This window comes from Camelus ferus, chromosome 11 (assembly GCF_009834535.1).
Source record: "Camelus ferus isolate YT-003-E chromosome 11, BCGSAC_Cfer_1.0, whole genome shotgun sequence".
Taxonomy (NCBI): Eukaryota; Metazoa; Chordata; class Mammalia; order Artiodactyla; family Camelidae; genus Camelus; species Camelus ferus.
Window position 1 is genome coordinate 45,321,122 of NC_045706.1, and position 18,644 is coordinate 45,339,765.

The 18,644-nt window shown below is 33.2% G+C and overlaps 1 protein-coding gene across 8 annotated transcripts in view; it reads right to left on the minus strand.

Moving 5' to 3' along the window:
- Positions 1 to 18,644, minus strand: part of JMJD1C (jumonji domain containing 1C) — a 257,660-nt gene that overhangs the window by 139,373 nt on the left and 99,643 nt on the right. For all 8 annotated transcript variants that reach the window (XM_032491485.1, XM_032491484.1, XM_032491483.1 and 5 more), the window contains one exon: positions 13,820 to 13,984. Coding sequence is in view for 6 of the 8 variants with exons in the window: in XM_032491484.1 (XP_032347375.1) it covers positions 13,820 to 13,984 (165 nt within the window). In the remaining 2 variants the exon portion in view is untranslated. The remainder of the gene's footprint in view (positions 1 to 13,819; positions 13,985 to 18,644) is intronic.

Sequence of the window (18,644 nt, forward strand, 5' to 3'; positions counted from 1 at the left end):
TTAATCTACTTAAAAAAATGCCTCAGAGCATTTTGAGAAAAATGTTGATTGTTTAAAAATAAAAAGTAAAAAAGCTGTTTCTCTAATTTCTCTCAGATGTGTTGTGATCTACTTTTTTTCCCTTTTTATTTTAAAATAATTATAGATTCATAGGAAGTCGCAAAAAAAAAATCACCTAGTTTCTTCTAACAGTAACATCTTATACAACTACAGCACAATGTCAAAATCAGGAAACTCATACTGGTACAAACTACAAATCTCATTTCACCAGTTTTACAAGCACTCACATTTGTGTGTTTCGATATGTATGTGTGTGCATGCATGCAATCAATTTTATCATATGTGCAAATTCATGTAGCCACCACCACAACCATGATACAGAATTGTTCTATCACCATAAAGATCCCTAGTGCCCTCGCACCACTTAAAACCTTGAAACAGTGCCTAAATTTATTTACATAAAAAAGGACAGAGAGCTTCTTTTTGGAAGAGAAAGATTCAGTTAGTTTGTGGAAGAGGAAAGAGATCAAAGGTTGAAGAGTAGGCAAAAAAGATTTCTTGAGGAACAGCTGTATGAGAGTAGCTCTTGGTTGGGGAGAAGGAGATGCAAATTTTATAGTTTTGTTCTGTGTTCTGTGATATCTCCTCTAGTTACTTATTCAAAAAAGATAGTGCATGCTCAGGTGAGATAATACATAATAATAATAAGAGGGGTACAAGTTAAGAAGCAAGCAGACCCAGCTTTATTTGGACTACATAATGATGAAATCTCAAGACAGGCTGATTTAAAGCCCAATAACACCATAATTTAACTGAAATAGCAGACTACATGCGTCACTGTTTCTCTAAAATAAAATTCATCTGGTGTTCTAAAATTACTCATATATTCTTCAGATATGCTATATTTAAATGGACTCCTTGTACTCCAATGAGAGGAAAAACTAAGCTTAAATAACATTTAAACTTAAAATTATACCAGTATTAGGATGACACAATCTGTATATCAGCACACAGCAGGGCTGCATCATAGTAACAAAAGATTGCAAAAAATTTCATCCAAACCCATACATACCATTACTACATATATACAACTGATCACTACTTCATAGATTACAAAAGACAAACTTTGTAAACACATATGTCAGAATACCAGAGAGTTCCTGGCATTACTCAATTTAAAAAAAGTAGGAGACAGAGAAGTTCAAAATAATAAAAATATTTATAAATCTATAATTATTTCTTTACGAGAAAAAGGTCTAACCTTTTTATTCACTGTGAAAGTGAATTACATTGATGTGCCTTACCTTCAAACCCTCCTTTGAAATATAGAAAAGACCTTGGGAAATCATTCTTCTATTCTTTGAAATCCCTAGAGGAGCCCCAAAATAACACAATCATCTTTGGGTTTACCTAGTTTAGAAGATATTACAATGGTTTGAATAGGTATCTTTCATGCTTCATATATCCACTTCAACTTTACAACCTTAAGATATCAAAATCATATTTAATTCACAAAGCAGTACATGTATAGTGGTAAGTTCTTTACATAGTTTTAAAACAAGATTTTGGGGGAATATTTACATATTTTCCAAGAAGGGAGGAAGAAAAGTTGGGCAGTAAATTCTAAAAGGACATATAACAATCTGTTAACTAAGGATACATACGGGAAATACATGAAAGACAATAGAAAAGATTATCACTTTATCATTACATAATTCACATTTAAACTTTTCAATACAGTTGCTTCTATCCTCAGTTAACTTAGTTAACTATATGATGTGTCAGTTTAGTTTACTTATCTGTAAAACAGGAATAATAATATCTATGTCAAATGAATGATGCAAAACACTGACAAACGTGTGGAATTTGGTGAGTCTCAAAAATCAGAAGATATTACCTTACTTATACTATTACATGTAAAAAAGTAATAAAAACTTAACATATCACATTTCTTCAAACAATAAGTAAAAATATGCTGTAACAGTATCAAGAGAGATCTGTATTTTCATAGAACTCTTCACAATTGCATTTAAATAACTGTGTCAGAAAGAAAGGGCTATACTGCTGGATTCACAGTACTTACATAATGCTTATTAGGACACAGAAAATGTTAAGTATTTATTGAATGAATGAAATTTTCATGCAACATATATAATGCTGCTTCATTTACAGTCATTTGTAACCATTTATAAATTAAAACAAATAAGTATACGTACAGTGAAAGAGAAGCTGCTTATGTAAAGAGGCAAGCATCTTCACCTCAACACTAAAGCAGACATTTTCCCCACAAGAGCTGAAAATAATTTCTCAAATGAGAACACGTGGTAGACATGGCAACCACATTTCTGGACAGGAAGAAAACGGATCAACACTCTCCATTATTTTACATGGCTAGCTGCTTGTGGCTGCTTTGAATTATAAACCGTAATAAAATAAAAATCCCTACGAATCCCAAGTATAACAAAAAAGACAAACAGATATGGGAAACATGTGCAATGGAAAGGTCAAATAATCAAGAAAACAATTCCAAAATAATTATAGAACATAAAGACTTTTCATAAATCATATCCAAAGAATAATTGACTGTGACTTATGACAGGGCTTTGAGCCACACAGTATCTGTTGTAACCTTCAAAAGAAGTGATAACTGAAGGTGTTAGTTTACCCTCTGGGTGGGGCCAGAGACTAAGAGTCAGCCATATGAACAGTTTGTGATCAAGCCCCAATAAAAACAATGAAAACCAAAGGCTTGACTGAGTTTTCCTGATTGACAATAATCTATGCATATTGTCATACACTGTGGCCAGAAAGAGATAATGCTGTTCATGACTCCACAGAGAGATGGTCATGAGCTTCACATCTGGACTCCTACCGGACTCCGTACCTTTGACTGATTTTAATTTGTATCCCTTTTCTGTGACAAACTATGGGCACAAATGTAACAGTTTTCAATGAATTCTGTGAGTCCCTCCAGCAGTAACCTAAGGGTGGTTTTCAAAATCCTTGAACTTGCAATGGTGTCAGAAGGGCAGTCTTGTGGAGACTGTTCACTCAAACTGTAACAGCTGGCTGAACTTACTGCAGTTGGTGTCAGAAGTGGGATTTGAGTGACAGGTGCTAACTAGCTGAACTATGTAGTTTGGGAAGAAAAAGAATGAAAGGGTGGGGGAAGACAAACATTTCAATTCATGAGTGGCCCTTTGGAACCACAGCTGTACAATGATCAGTTAGTCAGTAGAGGTAAAAGTTAGCAATGGAATTTAAAAATGATGCATCCAACCCCCAGAGAATTGGCTCACTAGATACATACAGAAATGCAAAATTTTAAAAATGAACTAATCATATAGTCTCTTGATTGTTGTTATCTGTAAAAGCTCAAGAGAAAGTGAGGGAGATACTGCAACGGATCCTGATGCTAAGCCAAGCTTGAGTTTAGACCAGATCTAGCTATATCCACCAGCCACAGATCTACTTCTACAGGGAAAAGTTACACTGAAATAAAAGATGATAAAAATTGGTAAGAGAATAGGAAAAGAGAAAGGGTAGAGTCAAGAGACTCGTCCCAGCTGGGTGGAAATCTTTAAATGGTTAAAATAAATGGGAAAATGAAGTGGACATTGGTAGTGTCAAAACAAAAGTCTTATTGTAGCACTCTCAGAGGATGGGTAACTGATGAGAGGCCCTCCTGCTGGTCTCTCGCATTAAAGGGCTCTAAACAAATATGCTTTACTCACTCTAGTTTGGGAAAACCTTAAAAAACAGAAGGAAAGATGACTGTAAAACACCTAACCTCAAACTGCCTGAGCTGATGTTTCCACAGTCTAATCAAGATAAGGTCTGATAAGAAGGCCTGGGTACCTTGGTTAAGTCACAGCTGGGGTCTGAAGATCATAAGCAGATAAACGGGTAAAATAGGATAGAAAAAGATGTCTGCGACTCTTTGCTGAGGGAGTTGAATTTGCTTCTCTTAATGAGAAGCAAAATTTAGAAGAAATAGACTTACTAAATAACTAGAATAAGCAAGTTAGAGGGAGTTCTCTTCCAGGAGGAAAGCGGGATGAGAATCAGTCTATGAAGATAATGAGGTTTTAGTGAAATGGGTCAGGCAGACTCAACAAATATTGCTAGGAACGAGCAAAGGGAAAGGGCTTGTACTCTGACCCAAAGGGCCTCTTGACAGACTGAAGTCAAAATACCCTCAGGAAAATGACCCTCAATCTTAGCCGTTAAGGCTCAAGGAGTACACTTATGGGGAAACTTATGGACCTCTAAACCTATGGAAGTTCTTCTGAGGCATTTGTAATTTATACTGATGCACTATGACTGCCCTTGTCCCTATGTCTGATCAAAATAAGACATACCCTATAATATAATTAGCAGAAATAGGAACTATCTCAATACTCTTTGTGTGCTCCCTGTAGGAGAGAAGTGGGCTTTTCTATCTAACAGCACACAACAGAAAACAGTCTAAGTACAAGTTTGTGACCTAAGACAGGGTGATTGGCTCTGATCCAAACTGACTTAGAATCCAGAAAAAAACGAGCAAGGGCCAACTATAAATAAGCCTGTCCATAATAACATCTGCTATATGGACAGAAGTCAATTTTGTTAGGATAATAGCAAATTCCTCTGCAATTTTAATTGCTGTTTAATGAAGCTGAATTGTCTCATGACCACACAGAAATACGATTTAACACTGCCACTGTAAGACTCAATTACCTTATGTAAATAAGTCTTATAACAATCCTAATAATTAATTGTATCAGGAGACTGAGTTAAAGCTGTCTCAGGATTTAGTAGTGATATAAAAATAATGGTATGAGGAAGAAACAGATTTAGCCAACTATCAGCTAATTTCTATACAAAACAGTTCTGTACAAGTTCATCATAAGGTACAAATAATGATAGATCATGGGAGGAAATAAATAAATTGTATAAGAATATGAAAATGTATTTAGTGGCTTTATAAATTAGATTGGCAGTTTCTTTAAATTCATCCCTAATCCACAGTGGCTTGTCCAAATGTAGACTATTTTCATACTATCACCATTACTGTGACTGTCATATAAATGCTGTACTAAATGTAGATGTCAAGACAAATATGATTGTTTGGCTGTGAAAGCATATGCTGAAGGCCAAAAGGGGTGGCTGGTACAGTGAAGAAGCAACTCTACCTATCCAAAGAGAGGTCTGGCCTAGACTTCAGCTACTTGGAAGTGATCTCTATGTCCCTGTGACAAGACTGTCTTTGTTTGCCTTGGAGCTTTGGCCATTGGACAGTCCAACAATGTAATTTATGATGGGGACTTTGGACATTTCAATATCAGTTTGTTTCCATCTCCACAGGAAGTGATAACTGAAGGTATTAGTCTGATCTCCAGGAAGAAATAGAGACTAAATCTCAGACATGAAGATAGTATGTGCTTCAGCTCCAGTAAAAACGATGGACAGCAAAGGCTTCTCTGGACAGTGAGCTTCTCTGGTTGGCAATACTCTGCATACTGTCACACACTGTGGCTGCAAGGACATAATGCTATGAATTTCATGGTCCATGTGTAGACCCTTCTTGTACGCTGTGCCTTATGCATCTCTTCCCTTGGCTGATTTTAATTTGCATTCTTTCATTTCAATAAATCACAGGCACGAGTATCACAGTTTTCTGTAAGTCCTTGTAGTGAATTATCAAACCAGAAAATGGGTTTGGTAAATCCTCAAACTTGTGATTCGTCTAAGAGAGGCAGTCTTGTGGGTATTACCTCAAAAACTGTACAGCTGGATAAACTCATTGCTGTGCTATACTGAGATTTTTACTCATCTATTTATTTTGTTGCATAATCTTTACAACTCTGTATGATAGGTATTACTATTATGAAGACAGTGAGACAGAGGAAGAATAAATACTTTAAATTCATCCCGATATTAAGAGTAAAGGGCAGAGTACAGATCTGAACCAGGAAATCCAACATCAAGGCTTATATTCTTAATATATTACATTGCCTTCCTAGATGACTACTAAGCTTTTGTTCTCTTTTTCAGCAATTACATTCTCTGAATCTCTGACTAGAATATCTCTAAGGTCGTATCAAGCCATGTAAATCCATGAGCAAACAGTAATACAGATAGAGTTAAAAATAAACCTTAAATAATCTTTATTATATTTTGCTTTGTCATTGATTCAACTGTCATTAAAGTCTTAATTTTCTGTACTATTAAGAACAGATATTTAAAATGTTATATTAACATAAAAGTTAGATGTTCAAATACATCAGCAGAAGCCTTAAATAAACTATTAAGCTAGTTCATTTGAAGAAAACTATTTCAAAAAAAAAAAAAAAAAAACCTACAAGACAAACCAATCACACTAGTATTTCCAATTTCTTGGGAAATAATAGTTGTTTTTACTGGAAAGAAAATTTATAGTCAGAAAAATGATTTTTAATTACTTTATAATTTTTCTAAGTAAATAATTTTACCATCACTATAATCAAGATCTGCTCAGTTGAATTTTGTTTCTCTGAAGTATTCATAATTATCATTTTAAAAGATATATAATATCTCAGATTAATTTAACAACACTCACAAATTGCTGGACACCAAAGTTGTTTATTTTTTTCTTCTTTAGTAGGACTTACTGAACATCCTCCTGCATGTAACATTACTATACCTTTCATTTTTCTATCTGCAGTACTGTCTAGTTCGCATTAGGTGCCTGATAAACACTGGCTGAACTGAATGTAACTTTTACCTTTAAGAACTGTTTTGTAAGAATAATTTCCTAAGAGCAGAATGAACAAATCAAAGAGTATAAGCTTCTTTGTGGTATTTAAAATATAATTCCCCCCAATAATGTCATCTTATGACCCACAACAAATGAAAGATATGCTCATTCATTGCAATCTTTCCCAGTATTAGACTTCATCATTTAAAAAGTTTAATACTTTAACTATATATAATTTGATCTCATAAAGTATTTTACCTTGCTGACAAATAATAATCCTGAAGGTATATTGTCTTTACTACCATATTTCATTATTTATCAAGGTACAAAGGACTGCAAAACTAGTAATTCTAATTCTGAAAACTCAATCATCAATATGTAAAAACTCTTTAAATGAATTTATGTCAAAGCTTAATTCATAGCTAGAGTGTGGCATATCTTCCCAATTCACTAAAATCTGAAGTCATAATCTAATCAAGTTTTTCCATGTAACAGCCAGACATAAATGTAATTTTCTCCCAGAGAGCAGTGAATTCTATTCACTTTGAGAGGGTTTCTTTCAGAACAGAGAGCAACTAAAAATTACTTTCCCTAGGCAAATAATCTAAGAAATATACTGATGAAGGTCTGCATTTTTATAATCCAATCACAATTCTTGGTCAAACCAGAATGAATTATCTAGTGAAGGAAAAGTTGCACTGGGAAGGAGAAGTCAAAGCTTCCTAAAATTCACTCTAAAAACTCAGACAAATTATTGCAAATTAGCATATTTAGTCGACAAAGAAAATATAAGTTCACTTCCCCCCATGACAACTTAAGGAATCGTATTTGTATATGATTAGAATGAGAGCATCTATTACAAACATTTTTTACTGTGTGTTTTTCACTACTTTCCATGTTTAAAATATGTAACTTACATATTTTTACCACAACTAGCTAATTATGTTTACCTGTCCTTTGATATTAGCATAAAGTTAGCCAGGAAACTTGCTATAACTTCCAGTAGGATTCTTTTTCACTAGCAGGGGTAGAGTAAATTCATCACTTTAAAATAAGCATTTACTTACTGTCTAACATAGGTAAGGCACTGTACTAGACTCCTAGGAATGATACAAAGATGACTAAGACATAATTCCTGTCCTCAAAGAACTTACAATCTATTAGAGAAAGACAGACATGCAAACAAATAGTTATAATACAAAGCAGAATGTGCCAGTTGTTAAAACAAAGGTACAAAATCAAAGTTCTAGGGAGCACAGGATGATGAGATTAATTCTGGTTGGGGTGATCTGGAAGGCTGGGCCAGCAGAAAAGGAGTAGAAAACTCAGCCCCTTAGAAAATGCAGCAGTGTTACAGCCCAACTGGGTTAGGGTCAAAGCCCCACTCCCCACAGAAGGTTTTCCTAAAGGAGATGGAGCCAGGGCCCTAACCCAGTTAGGTAGGTGATTCGTTGATTTCAATTATAAATGCAATACTCTCTTTCCCTGGTGCAGATAAATGTGATTTCTTAAGTATTTTACTTAATTTAAAAAATAAATAAAATTTAACAACTTATTAAGTAACTTGCATAAAAATGTGAGTTACTTTGGCCTCCATCATCAGAATGGCCTCAGGTGGTACACTGATCATACAGGACCAAGCCAAGGTTGGGGGTGAAGGGTGGAGAAAAAGAAAAAGAACACCACTTCAGCATGTTACATATGTGGTGCTCCAATACATATTTTGCTACTGATATCTTGAGAATAAAAATAAATAGACAATTCCAGAGAAGTAACCTGGGTGTTACAACTATCCCACATTTTGTTGAAGTTTTATTTATCTTTAAATTTTTAAAGTAAACTTTAGAATAGGTTAATGAGATAAGAGGATTTTTTTTTTCCTGTTGTGATTAAGAACCAGCAGGTATACTGCTGGTACCTACTGATTTCTTAGACTAAGAAGTAGATTAGAAAATATAACCAATATGTAGTATATAACAGGTACCACACAAGGTGTGAAACAACTGGAAGATAATAAATACAAACACATGTTTAAGTACAAAAGAGTAGGAAAGCACTACCATGTACACAGAATTAGAAACATTAAATCTGTAAAAATTTAAAGACAGGACTATTAGTTTCCACTGTGTTTCATTTATTATCACTTCATATATATCCCTAAAATTTCTGAAATTTGAATATATAGTATTTTATTCTGCTACATGAACTTAAAAATTCTGAATTTCATAACTGCTGCTTATAGATCTCCTTAGATAACAGAATCTTAGTCATATGTATTATACATAAATGAATGTTCACAAAGTCTTACGAAACTTAAAATGATTATTTTCTAGAGTATAACAAGCATTCTGATTTCAATTATTTGTTCTATTAATTTTTATAATCTCCTAAAACAAAGAAAACAGGAAGAAAGGAAGTCACTTCCTGTCTGAATTAAGGAAGATATCACACTATACAGACTTTCTTTAAATATAAACATACAATTCAAAAACACTTTCTATTATAAAATTAGCTGAGTAAGCCATGAAACAAATGACAAAGAATTTTAGTATCTATTATAATATAAAGAAAGTTTATAGTAACAGAAAAACATAAAACCCTAGTAATTGAAAAAAACAATTTCAAAAAATACAAGTTGCTAACAAATAAGAAAAAAATTCATATCGTTAAAGAAATGCAAATTGAAGCAATAAAACAGCATTTTAAAATATCAAGTTAGCAGATATAAAAATGTTAAAATTCAATCCGTACTTCTTAAATTGTAAAAATTTCCCCTTTTAAAATCTTTGATGTTCTGAAAATAAGTAATCAGTGCTTACAGGAGAAGTGCAGGGGAGTTGGCGGGTTAGGGTCAAGGTCTGCTAAAAATACACAGTGAGGACAATGGTAGTAAGTAAAACTTTTAAATAACTTGTGGACCGTATCAGGAGATTTTTAGATTTCTGATGTGTTCAAGTTCATACCCTTTGATCAGTAATTCTACTATTGTCAATCTAAATACTAAAAATAATCAGAGATTCAGACAAAGATTTTGTATTCATCACAGTTACTTATGACCACAAAAAGTTAGGAACAAGTATAACACCAAACATTAGGGAAAAGGATCATTATAAGATCAAATATTATGAAGTCATTAAAAATTGAGGAGAAATGTATAGGATAAAACATGCAGTAAAGACAGTAGGATCTACAATTTTAATGCAGTCTTAGCTAAAACTACAATTAAAAGAGAGCAGTATCCTACTTGTATCCTGCTCCTTTGCTGAATTCATTTATTAGTTTTAATACTGGTGTGTGTGCTTGTGTGCTCTTTAGGGTTTTCTATACATAAGGTTTTATCATCTGCAAACTAATAATTTTACTTGTTTTTAAAAACAATTAATATGCTTTTCTTCCCCTTGTCTAAGTGTCATACTTGTCTTGTTCTGGAAGAGCTTCCAGTCTTTCACAATTCTGATGTTAGTTAAAGAAGGATATAAAATCAGCACATAAAAGTCAACTGTATTTTTATACTCTAATAATGAACAATCTGAAAATAAAATTAACAAAACAATTCCATTTACAAAGCATTGAGAAGAATGAGTTACTTAATCAAGGAGGTGAAAACACTTGTACAGTGTAAACTACAAAACATTGCTAACAGAATTTTGAAAGGATAGAAAAATGGACAGACATTCTTTGTTAACAGATTGGAGAGCTTACTATCGTTAAGATATCAGTACTATCCAAAGTCATTTACAGATTCATTGCAATCCCTATCACAATCCTCATGTTTCCTGCAGAAATAAAAAAAAAATCCTGAAACTCATATGGAATATCAAGGGAAAGGAAACAGCCAAAACAATCTTGAAAATAAAGTTAGGGGACTTACATTTCCTGGTTTCAAAACTTACTAAAAAGCTACAGATATCAAAACAGTGTGGTGCTGGCATAAAGACACACATAATGACCAATGGAACAGAACAGAGGACCTAAAAATAAAACTTTTCATATATGGTAAAAGGACTTCTGACAATTTTATCATGAACATTCAATGGAGAAAGGACAGTCTTTTTAACAAATGGTGCTGGGGAACTAGATATTCACATAGAGAAGAATGGAATTGATCCTTATCTAACACCATATACAAAAATTAACTCAAGATGGATCAACAGCTTATATGTAAGACCTAAAACAATAAAACTCTTTGAAGAAAACATATGATAAAAACTTCATAACACTGGATTTGCAATGATTTCTTTGATATAACACCAACGGCATGGGTAAAGAAGAAAAAAAAAGACAAATCTAACTTAACAAAAATTTAAAAATTTTGTGCATGAAAAATGAAAAGACACTACTAACAGAGTAAAAAGGCAACCACAGAATGACAGAAAATGTTTGCAGATCACATTTGATAAGGGATTAATATCCTGAATACTACAGAGAACTCCCAAAATTCAACAACAAAAAGCAACCAATCCAATTAAAAAATGGGCAAAGAATGTGAAGAACCATTTTTCCAAATAAGATATACAGATGGCCAATAAGCACATGAAAAGATGCTCAACAGTACCAATAATTAGGGAAATGCAAATCAAAACTACAAGGAGAGACCATCTCATACCCTTTAGGATGACTATTATCAAAGAACTGAAAAAAAAAATGTTGGTTAGAATGTAAAATAGTATGGCTGCTCTGAAAACAGTGTGATGGTTCCTCAAAAAAATTAAAAAATAGAAATACCATATAATCCTGCAATTGTACTTCTGGATATTTACCCAAGAGAATTGAAAGCACAGTCTCAAAGAGATGTATGTACCCCTAAGAGCACAGCAGCATTTTTCACAATAGCCAAAACGTGGAAACAAAACAGCTGTCCACAAATGAATAACCATAATGTCATACATACATACAATGGAATATTATTCAGCCTCATAATATAAAGGAAAGAAATTCTAACACAGGCTACAACATAGATGAGCCTTGCAGACATTGTGATAGGTGAAATAAGCCAGTCACAAAAAGATAAATACTGTATGATTTTACTTACATAAGGTATTTAGAGTAGTCAAAATCATAGAGACAGAAAGTAAAATGGTGGGTGCTAGGTATTGGGAAAAGGGGGTAAAGGGGAGTCGATGTTTAATGAGTACAGAGTTTCAGTTTTAGAAGATGGAATAATTTCTGTAGGTGGATTGTTGTACAACAATATGAATGTACTTAAATGTGACTGAACTTTACATTTAAAAATAGTTAAAATGGAAAATTTCATGTTAAGCATATTATACCACAATCTAAATTTTTAAAAAATTCTTTGCTTAAAAAAAAAAAGAAAGCAGAGAAATATATTTTATAAGAAAACATGTCAAAGAAGTAAGCTGGATATTCCTTGGAGGTGAAAGTAGAATGAATATGATTTTCTATTCTATACCATTTAGCACTCCCCAATTTAATAATGTGTACTTGTTTTTATAAAAAAAAAAGTAAGTTGAATTTTAAAAAGTTTTAAGTAGTTATGTGAGGTTAACAGATTTTCAACAAAAACAAATTTCTAATACTGTGACAAAAATTATTATCAAACAGTATTTCCTAATAGAAATTTTCTCCAAAATCAGCCATTTGTGAATATACATTAGGAATTCACCTTGATTTTAACTGTCTCTAAGAAAGGGAAAAGATTTTTCTAAAGTTTTATTTATTCTTTAACTATGACACTGAAGCATACATTTTGGTATTATTGATGTTACTACTTCCCGTTTCTGAGATTTTTCACAGAAAATTCACATATATGTCATAATTACTCACAGATTTTAGCCAACTTTTGAGTTAAAGTTTATAAAATCAAAAAGCATGCTGGTCATGGTTTTGGAAAACTTCGTATTAACAATCCAACATACTCAATGAACAAATATTTTTAAATCTATCATAGATAAAAATTATCTTTTCAATTTTGCTTAAGTATTCAGTATCAAAACTATGGCTAATGCATATTATTTATCTTTCAGTATTATATTTTCTTTTTAAAATACAATTAATTCAACTCATTTCACTCCCTCTCTCTCCTTCCCTTTTTGTCTTTTCTTTTTAACCTCTTATCTCCTCAGACTTTTAAAGAGTTAACTAAGTAAAACAGAAAAATTTGTAAGCACTACAATTATCAGCAAAAAGTCTGACCTACCTACTACCCTGGTAATACATATACTAAATACCTGAAATAATGTTTCAATGGCTTTAAAATATTTCTTTGATATTAATCTAAGAAAATTATTTCATTTAAACAAACTGACTACATGTTAAATGCTGAATACTATGCCACAAAACAGGGAAAACAATGATGAAAGAGATGCAGCTTTTTCCCTAGTAGAATTAATGATACTGTTCAGTTAGTATACTTCTTTTATAAAACTCTAAACTGAGAATTTATTGAAATCGACTATGTCTTCTTAACATCCACAGCTGACCTTTGAACAACATGAGGGTTATGACTCCCACCCTCCAGGAAGTTGAAAATACGTGTATAACTTTATAATCAGCCCTCCATATCTGTGGTTCCCCACCTGTGGATTCAACCAACCATAAACAGTATAGTAATAAAGTATGCATTTATTGAAAAAAAAAAAACCCACATACAAGTGGACTTACATAGTTCAAATCCACACTGTTCAAGGGTCAACTGTAATTTAACATTAAATATCTGCTATTATCCACAATGATTCATTCAATTCTGGCTAAATTTAACAAACCAAGGAAAATTACATGCTATTGAATGATTTATAAAGTATTCTCATCATTCACCTATGAAGTCTCATCCAGCAAAGTTGTTTCACACTGCACACAGTCAACTATCACTTAGCAGCCGTCAATCCAATTTATGTTTCTCCTAACTGAACGGAGTAAACTACGTGTGGACTAAATATCCTGGAAGAGTACTTACAGAAAGACACATAAAATTGTTTAGCAAAATAAAAGCAGTATTTTGCAATTTCCACCAGATACTTTGGAGTGTCATCAGGAATACTACTCTATAATCACTAAGATAAATCTAAATTCATATTTAATTCTTATTCTTTTAAAACAAACAATTGAAAATGCTGAATGAAACATGAATATAGATCTTACCAATGCAGGCCACTGAATCTGTTTGCTCTTTGATCCCTGAGTCTGTCTAGGGTCGTTCCTTCTGGCCCAGATTAAGTGGTATTCCACCAGGAAGGTTGAAAAATCTTCATAAACTTTAACCCACTCTCGTTTATCCCATTCAAGATCGTCAAATTCCACGTACACCTACAGAAAAGAAAACATAAAACTCCATAAGCAACAGAGTGTGGTATTTTATAATATAAGCCATAAAGTTGAACTACAAAAGACATTAACGTATTCATTATACAAATTAGCACTTCTCTTAAAATCATTATTTATCTAACTTTTCCTCATCTAAATTATAATTATCTGACAAAAAGATAAACTGTAAGTATACTGAGAAAAGCAATTTACACAATACTGGTCAGTTCAGATGGGCAAATATCTACTAAAGACACACTAAAGAACAATGTTGATAATGATGATTCCAGAAGCAGAAGTTAGGAAATATTTTCTGTAAAGGACAAAACAGATATTTTAGGCTTAACAATCCATATAGTTTCTGTCATAACTACTTATCTGTGACTTTGTAGGTTTAAAATAGCCACAGACAGTAGGTAAACAAATGAGCTTGGCTTTGTTCCAACTGAACTTTAATTACAAAGACAGGAGAAAGTGCAAGGATGGCTCAACAAATGAAAATCAATCAATGTAACACACTGTATTAACAGAAAGTAGTAAGAAAACTACATGAGCATCTTCATCCACACAGAAAAAGCATCTGACAAACTCAAAACCGTGTCATTATAAAAATACTCAAACTAGGAACAGAAGGAAACTACCTCAACATAATTAAGGTCATACTGAAAAACCTACAGCTGAATCATACTCAATGATGAAAGTCTGAAAGCTTTTCCTCCGAAACAGAAGCAAAACAAGGATGTTGTATTTGTAAAACTGAAGCTGACTATTATAACTAAGTAATTCAATCATTCAACTTTTCTTTCCCCACTTTCATTCTTTTCCATTCATAAAGCTCTCCTCACAGAGCTGTCTTCCCTACTCTTCATAGAGCTCTCTTTTCTACTAGATTATGAGTTATGTCGGAGGCAGTTTGTTTTACGTTTTTCTTCCACCTATCGTTTCCTCCCTTACACCTGAAGTGTTTCAGTTTCAACTTATTTAAATCCTCTTTGTTCTTCTGGCCATGCTCAAGTTCTTTCAGGATGTTCATAATCCCCACTTTGATTCAAACTTAACTTTAAACATCTACAATCAGTTATTCTTCATATAGTTTACATTAGTATAAAATCAAATAATGGGCATAAACTCACTAAGGGTAGAGCTGTTTTAGTGTCCAGTACAGTGCTGCATATATACTAAGTGCTTAATAAATATTACACATCTTTTGACTCTTGCAACCATGAACTTTCAAACATGGAGGCAAACTGGTAAAAGATATGTATGATTTCGAGATCTCTGTGCTGCTGCCCTTTAGAAAGCTAGATAGAAGTGCTTACATATTAGAATTGGGAAAGAGAGTAATACACTGTGCAAGGAGTCAACCTTTGTTCATAGTTATCACTGCTCAAGGAGTTAACCTCTGTTCATAGTCATCCACACAAAGTCAGAGCAGAAGCCTTGCTTGACTCTATAAAAATGTATCCTTAGGGGTTGAGTTGAGGTCCATTTGGTATTATGCATAGTAAGACAGACGGAAGGACCTTACAGAGGTGAATGAGAAGGAAATTAACAAAGTAATGTATAATTTAGGAAAAGTATTTACAGCTCTTTTGGGTAGGTTTATAGATTGATGGAAAGAAACTATACCTCCCAAAACCTCATCCCATAGTAACACTTTCTCCACTACTTGAAATCTTTTTAGATTCTCATATTTAGTGACTCAATAATGGTATATACAGATTTTTGGAAACTCCAAGAAACTGCAGCTGAGGCAATGCTCAGGAAAAGCTTAATACAATCTTTGCTTTCCCCTCATGAACAATAATATATGGTCTTGTATACAAAATATTTTAGACAAGAAACTAAAGACCCAAGGTCTGTAAACGTTTCCTTATCCTGAAAGACATATATTTGATGTAAATTCTTCCAAATGCAAAGCCTTCGATATAAAATTAAAAGTTTTCAGCTTGAAGAGAACTTTCTAAACTGATTGCTTATCTTCCCTGGACAGTGTCACTGGCAGTTTTAGGAATCTGCTAGGACCCTGGGGAGAAAAGGACACTAAAATTAGACATTCTGCTTCTTCTTTGCTGTGCAGCCAATTTACCTTCAGAATATCAAGAACAGTGAACGGTTTGAGATTCGACTGTAGATAGGTAGGTAGATAAGTAGGTAAGTAGGTAGGTAAACAGGTAGAAAGAGATATAAATGCTAATAAGCTAGCCTGTTACTGTTTTATGGATTCTGGCAAAAGACGCATGACTGCTAGGACTTTACTACTTAGAATAAAAACTGCTTATTACTTAAAGCAGAGTATCAGCACACTGCTTACACTGGCTCCTCATGCCTCCCTAGTCCCATGGGAAGGACGCAAAGGGCTTAGGATGAATGCCTGTGTACACAGAGAGAGCATCAACCTTGGGGTGAATTCTCACTTTTATATTAAATGGAAGCAAGCCTGCTCTTTGGGAAAAGTCATTATCTCACTGCTGCTCACTGCAAACACAACCCTGAGCGATGGTCCGGATGAAGACTGATCAGAGTTTTGCATTCTTGGCATATCTAGCAATAACATGTAGGGAGACTCAGTGCCAATGTTGGATTGCCTACACCAACACAGATAAGATTTTGTATCTTGGCTAACTGAATCGGTAACTAACTTAGACTTACAGTTATATGGGTATGTAAATGGGATAAGGTTTGGGGAGGCAGTTTCTTTCCATCAGTTTGTAAAACTACCTAAAACACTGTGAAAACTTTTGTTTAATTATACACTACTTTATATTAACTCCCTCCTCATTCACCTCTGTTAGGTCCTTCTATCTGCTAAGTTCCCTGTCTTACTAATTAAAATACAAGATTCTTAAGGGCAAGGATCAGTATGCCTTCAACTTTTTTGCTTTTCTAGTATCTTGCACAGTACCTAACAAACTAAGGTTTTTCTTAAATTTGTTTCTGAATACTCAAGACCATGGGAAACTCATCACAAATACAAATACATGACAAATTTGCAAAGAAGAAGAAAGTACTAAATTCAACATGAATACAGTTGCTCTACTTATTAATTAATCACTGGCTTCATAATGTAAAAAAAAAGAAAAAGAGGAAGACTGTACTCAATAAACACTTCTGATTTCATATTAGAACCAATGAACACTGGGAATTCAGAAATAAGATATACACAAGAGTTAACAGCCATGGATGTTGCAGTGATTACGACAGAGTGAAAATGATACGAGAAAAAGGCTAAACAAAATAATCATTAAAAATGATTACTATTTTGTAGTAATAAACATGTGGTTAGTATTTTTTAGCCCAAGATATTAGAACAGTGACTCCTAAGAACTGGTCGCTGGGTAATTAAAAGACTTATGTTTTTCTTTTAATACATGTCTTGTACAACAGATGTCAACAAGCACAAATTCTCAGTTTTATATATATACGTAATAGCAAGCACTGAAAGAAAAGCTGTCAAACCGGCAGAGGAACCACTGGCAAGAAGAAAAACAGTACAAGCAGCAGTCATGAAATTCAGTTTCTGCTACTCTGCCTTTGAACTCTTCAAACACAGTCACTGGTTAATAGAGAATGTCTCTTTTTCTACAAGGTTTGATTGCTTCAAAGTAGTAAATGGATTCTGCTCACTTGGTTCTGAGACCTGTATTCAACTTACATATATAAAAATAATGAGATTTTATTATTTTAGTCTGAATTGCCACTTCATCTCTTTCACTTTATTATTTTATTTTATTGAGTTATAGTCTTTCACTTTATTTTAAAATCTCTAAGTAAGCTACAATCTTTACCTGCAATGTTATACTTTTAATTTGAGGGGGAAAATGCGGGAACAGTAAAAATATTAACTAAATAAAAACCTAATATGCAAATTCAAAAAGAATTTAAGATTAGTATGATGGAGCACACTTTCTAGAGTTAAAATTCATCAATAATTATCACACAATTTTTGTTAAGATTCTATGAGAATCTCTTATTTTTCTAGAACTGCAAAATAAAACAATGACCTGTAATTAAGAAAGCCCCTATTCTTTCACAACATCCTATATTCAGTGACATTTATAAAGACAATTGAGATACAAAACTGTTTCTACTGCAAAATCAAGTGATACAGGATACATTTAGTTATTTTTACCATGGTTTCAAGTAATAGTAGTAGTGGTGGTGGTAGTAGTAGTAGTGGTGGTGGTGGTGGTGGTGGTGGTAGTGGTAGTGGTAGTGGTAGTAATGGTAGTAGTTATATCAACACCAAGTGCAATACAGACCTCATCTTTTTATTTTACTCCAAAGTAAGGGTGGAGATTCACATAATGTCATGTGACAACTATGAAGAGTTCTCATAATTATTTCTGCCAAAACCAACCAGCAACCACAGGTAAAAACTACTAAAGACTCTCAAAATCTTTTACGTTAAAAATAAAAGTATTAGACTACACTAACATTTCTCAAAATAAAGTGTATATTATAGAATCATCATTTCCTTGTATATAAATAAGTGTTAGGGAAGCCAAAAAAGTCATGAACAAAGTTCACCAACTAGTAATAAATTAAAGTAACAAATGTCTAACTTTACCAGAGGTCTCCTCAAGGCTTTTAACATATCAGCGTTCACTGTGCAACATTAGTAAGTTTATACCATGAGATTTTTCCCATTTGGCCATAAAAT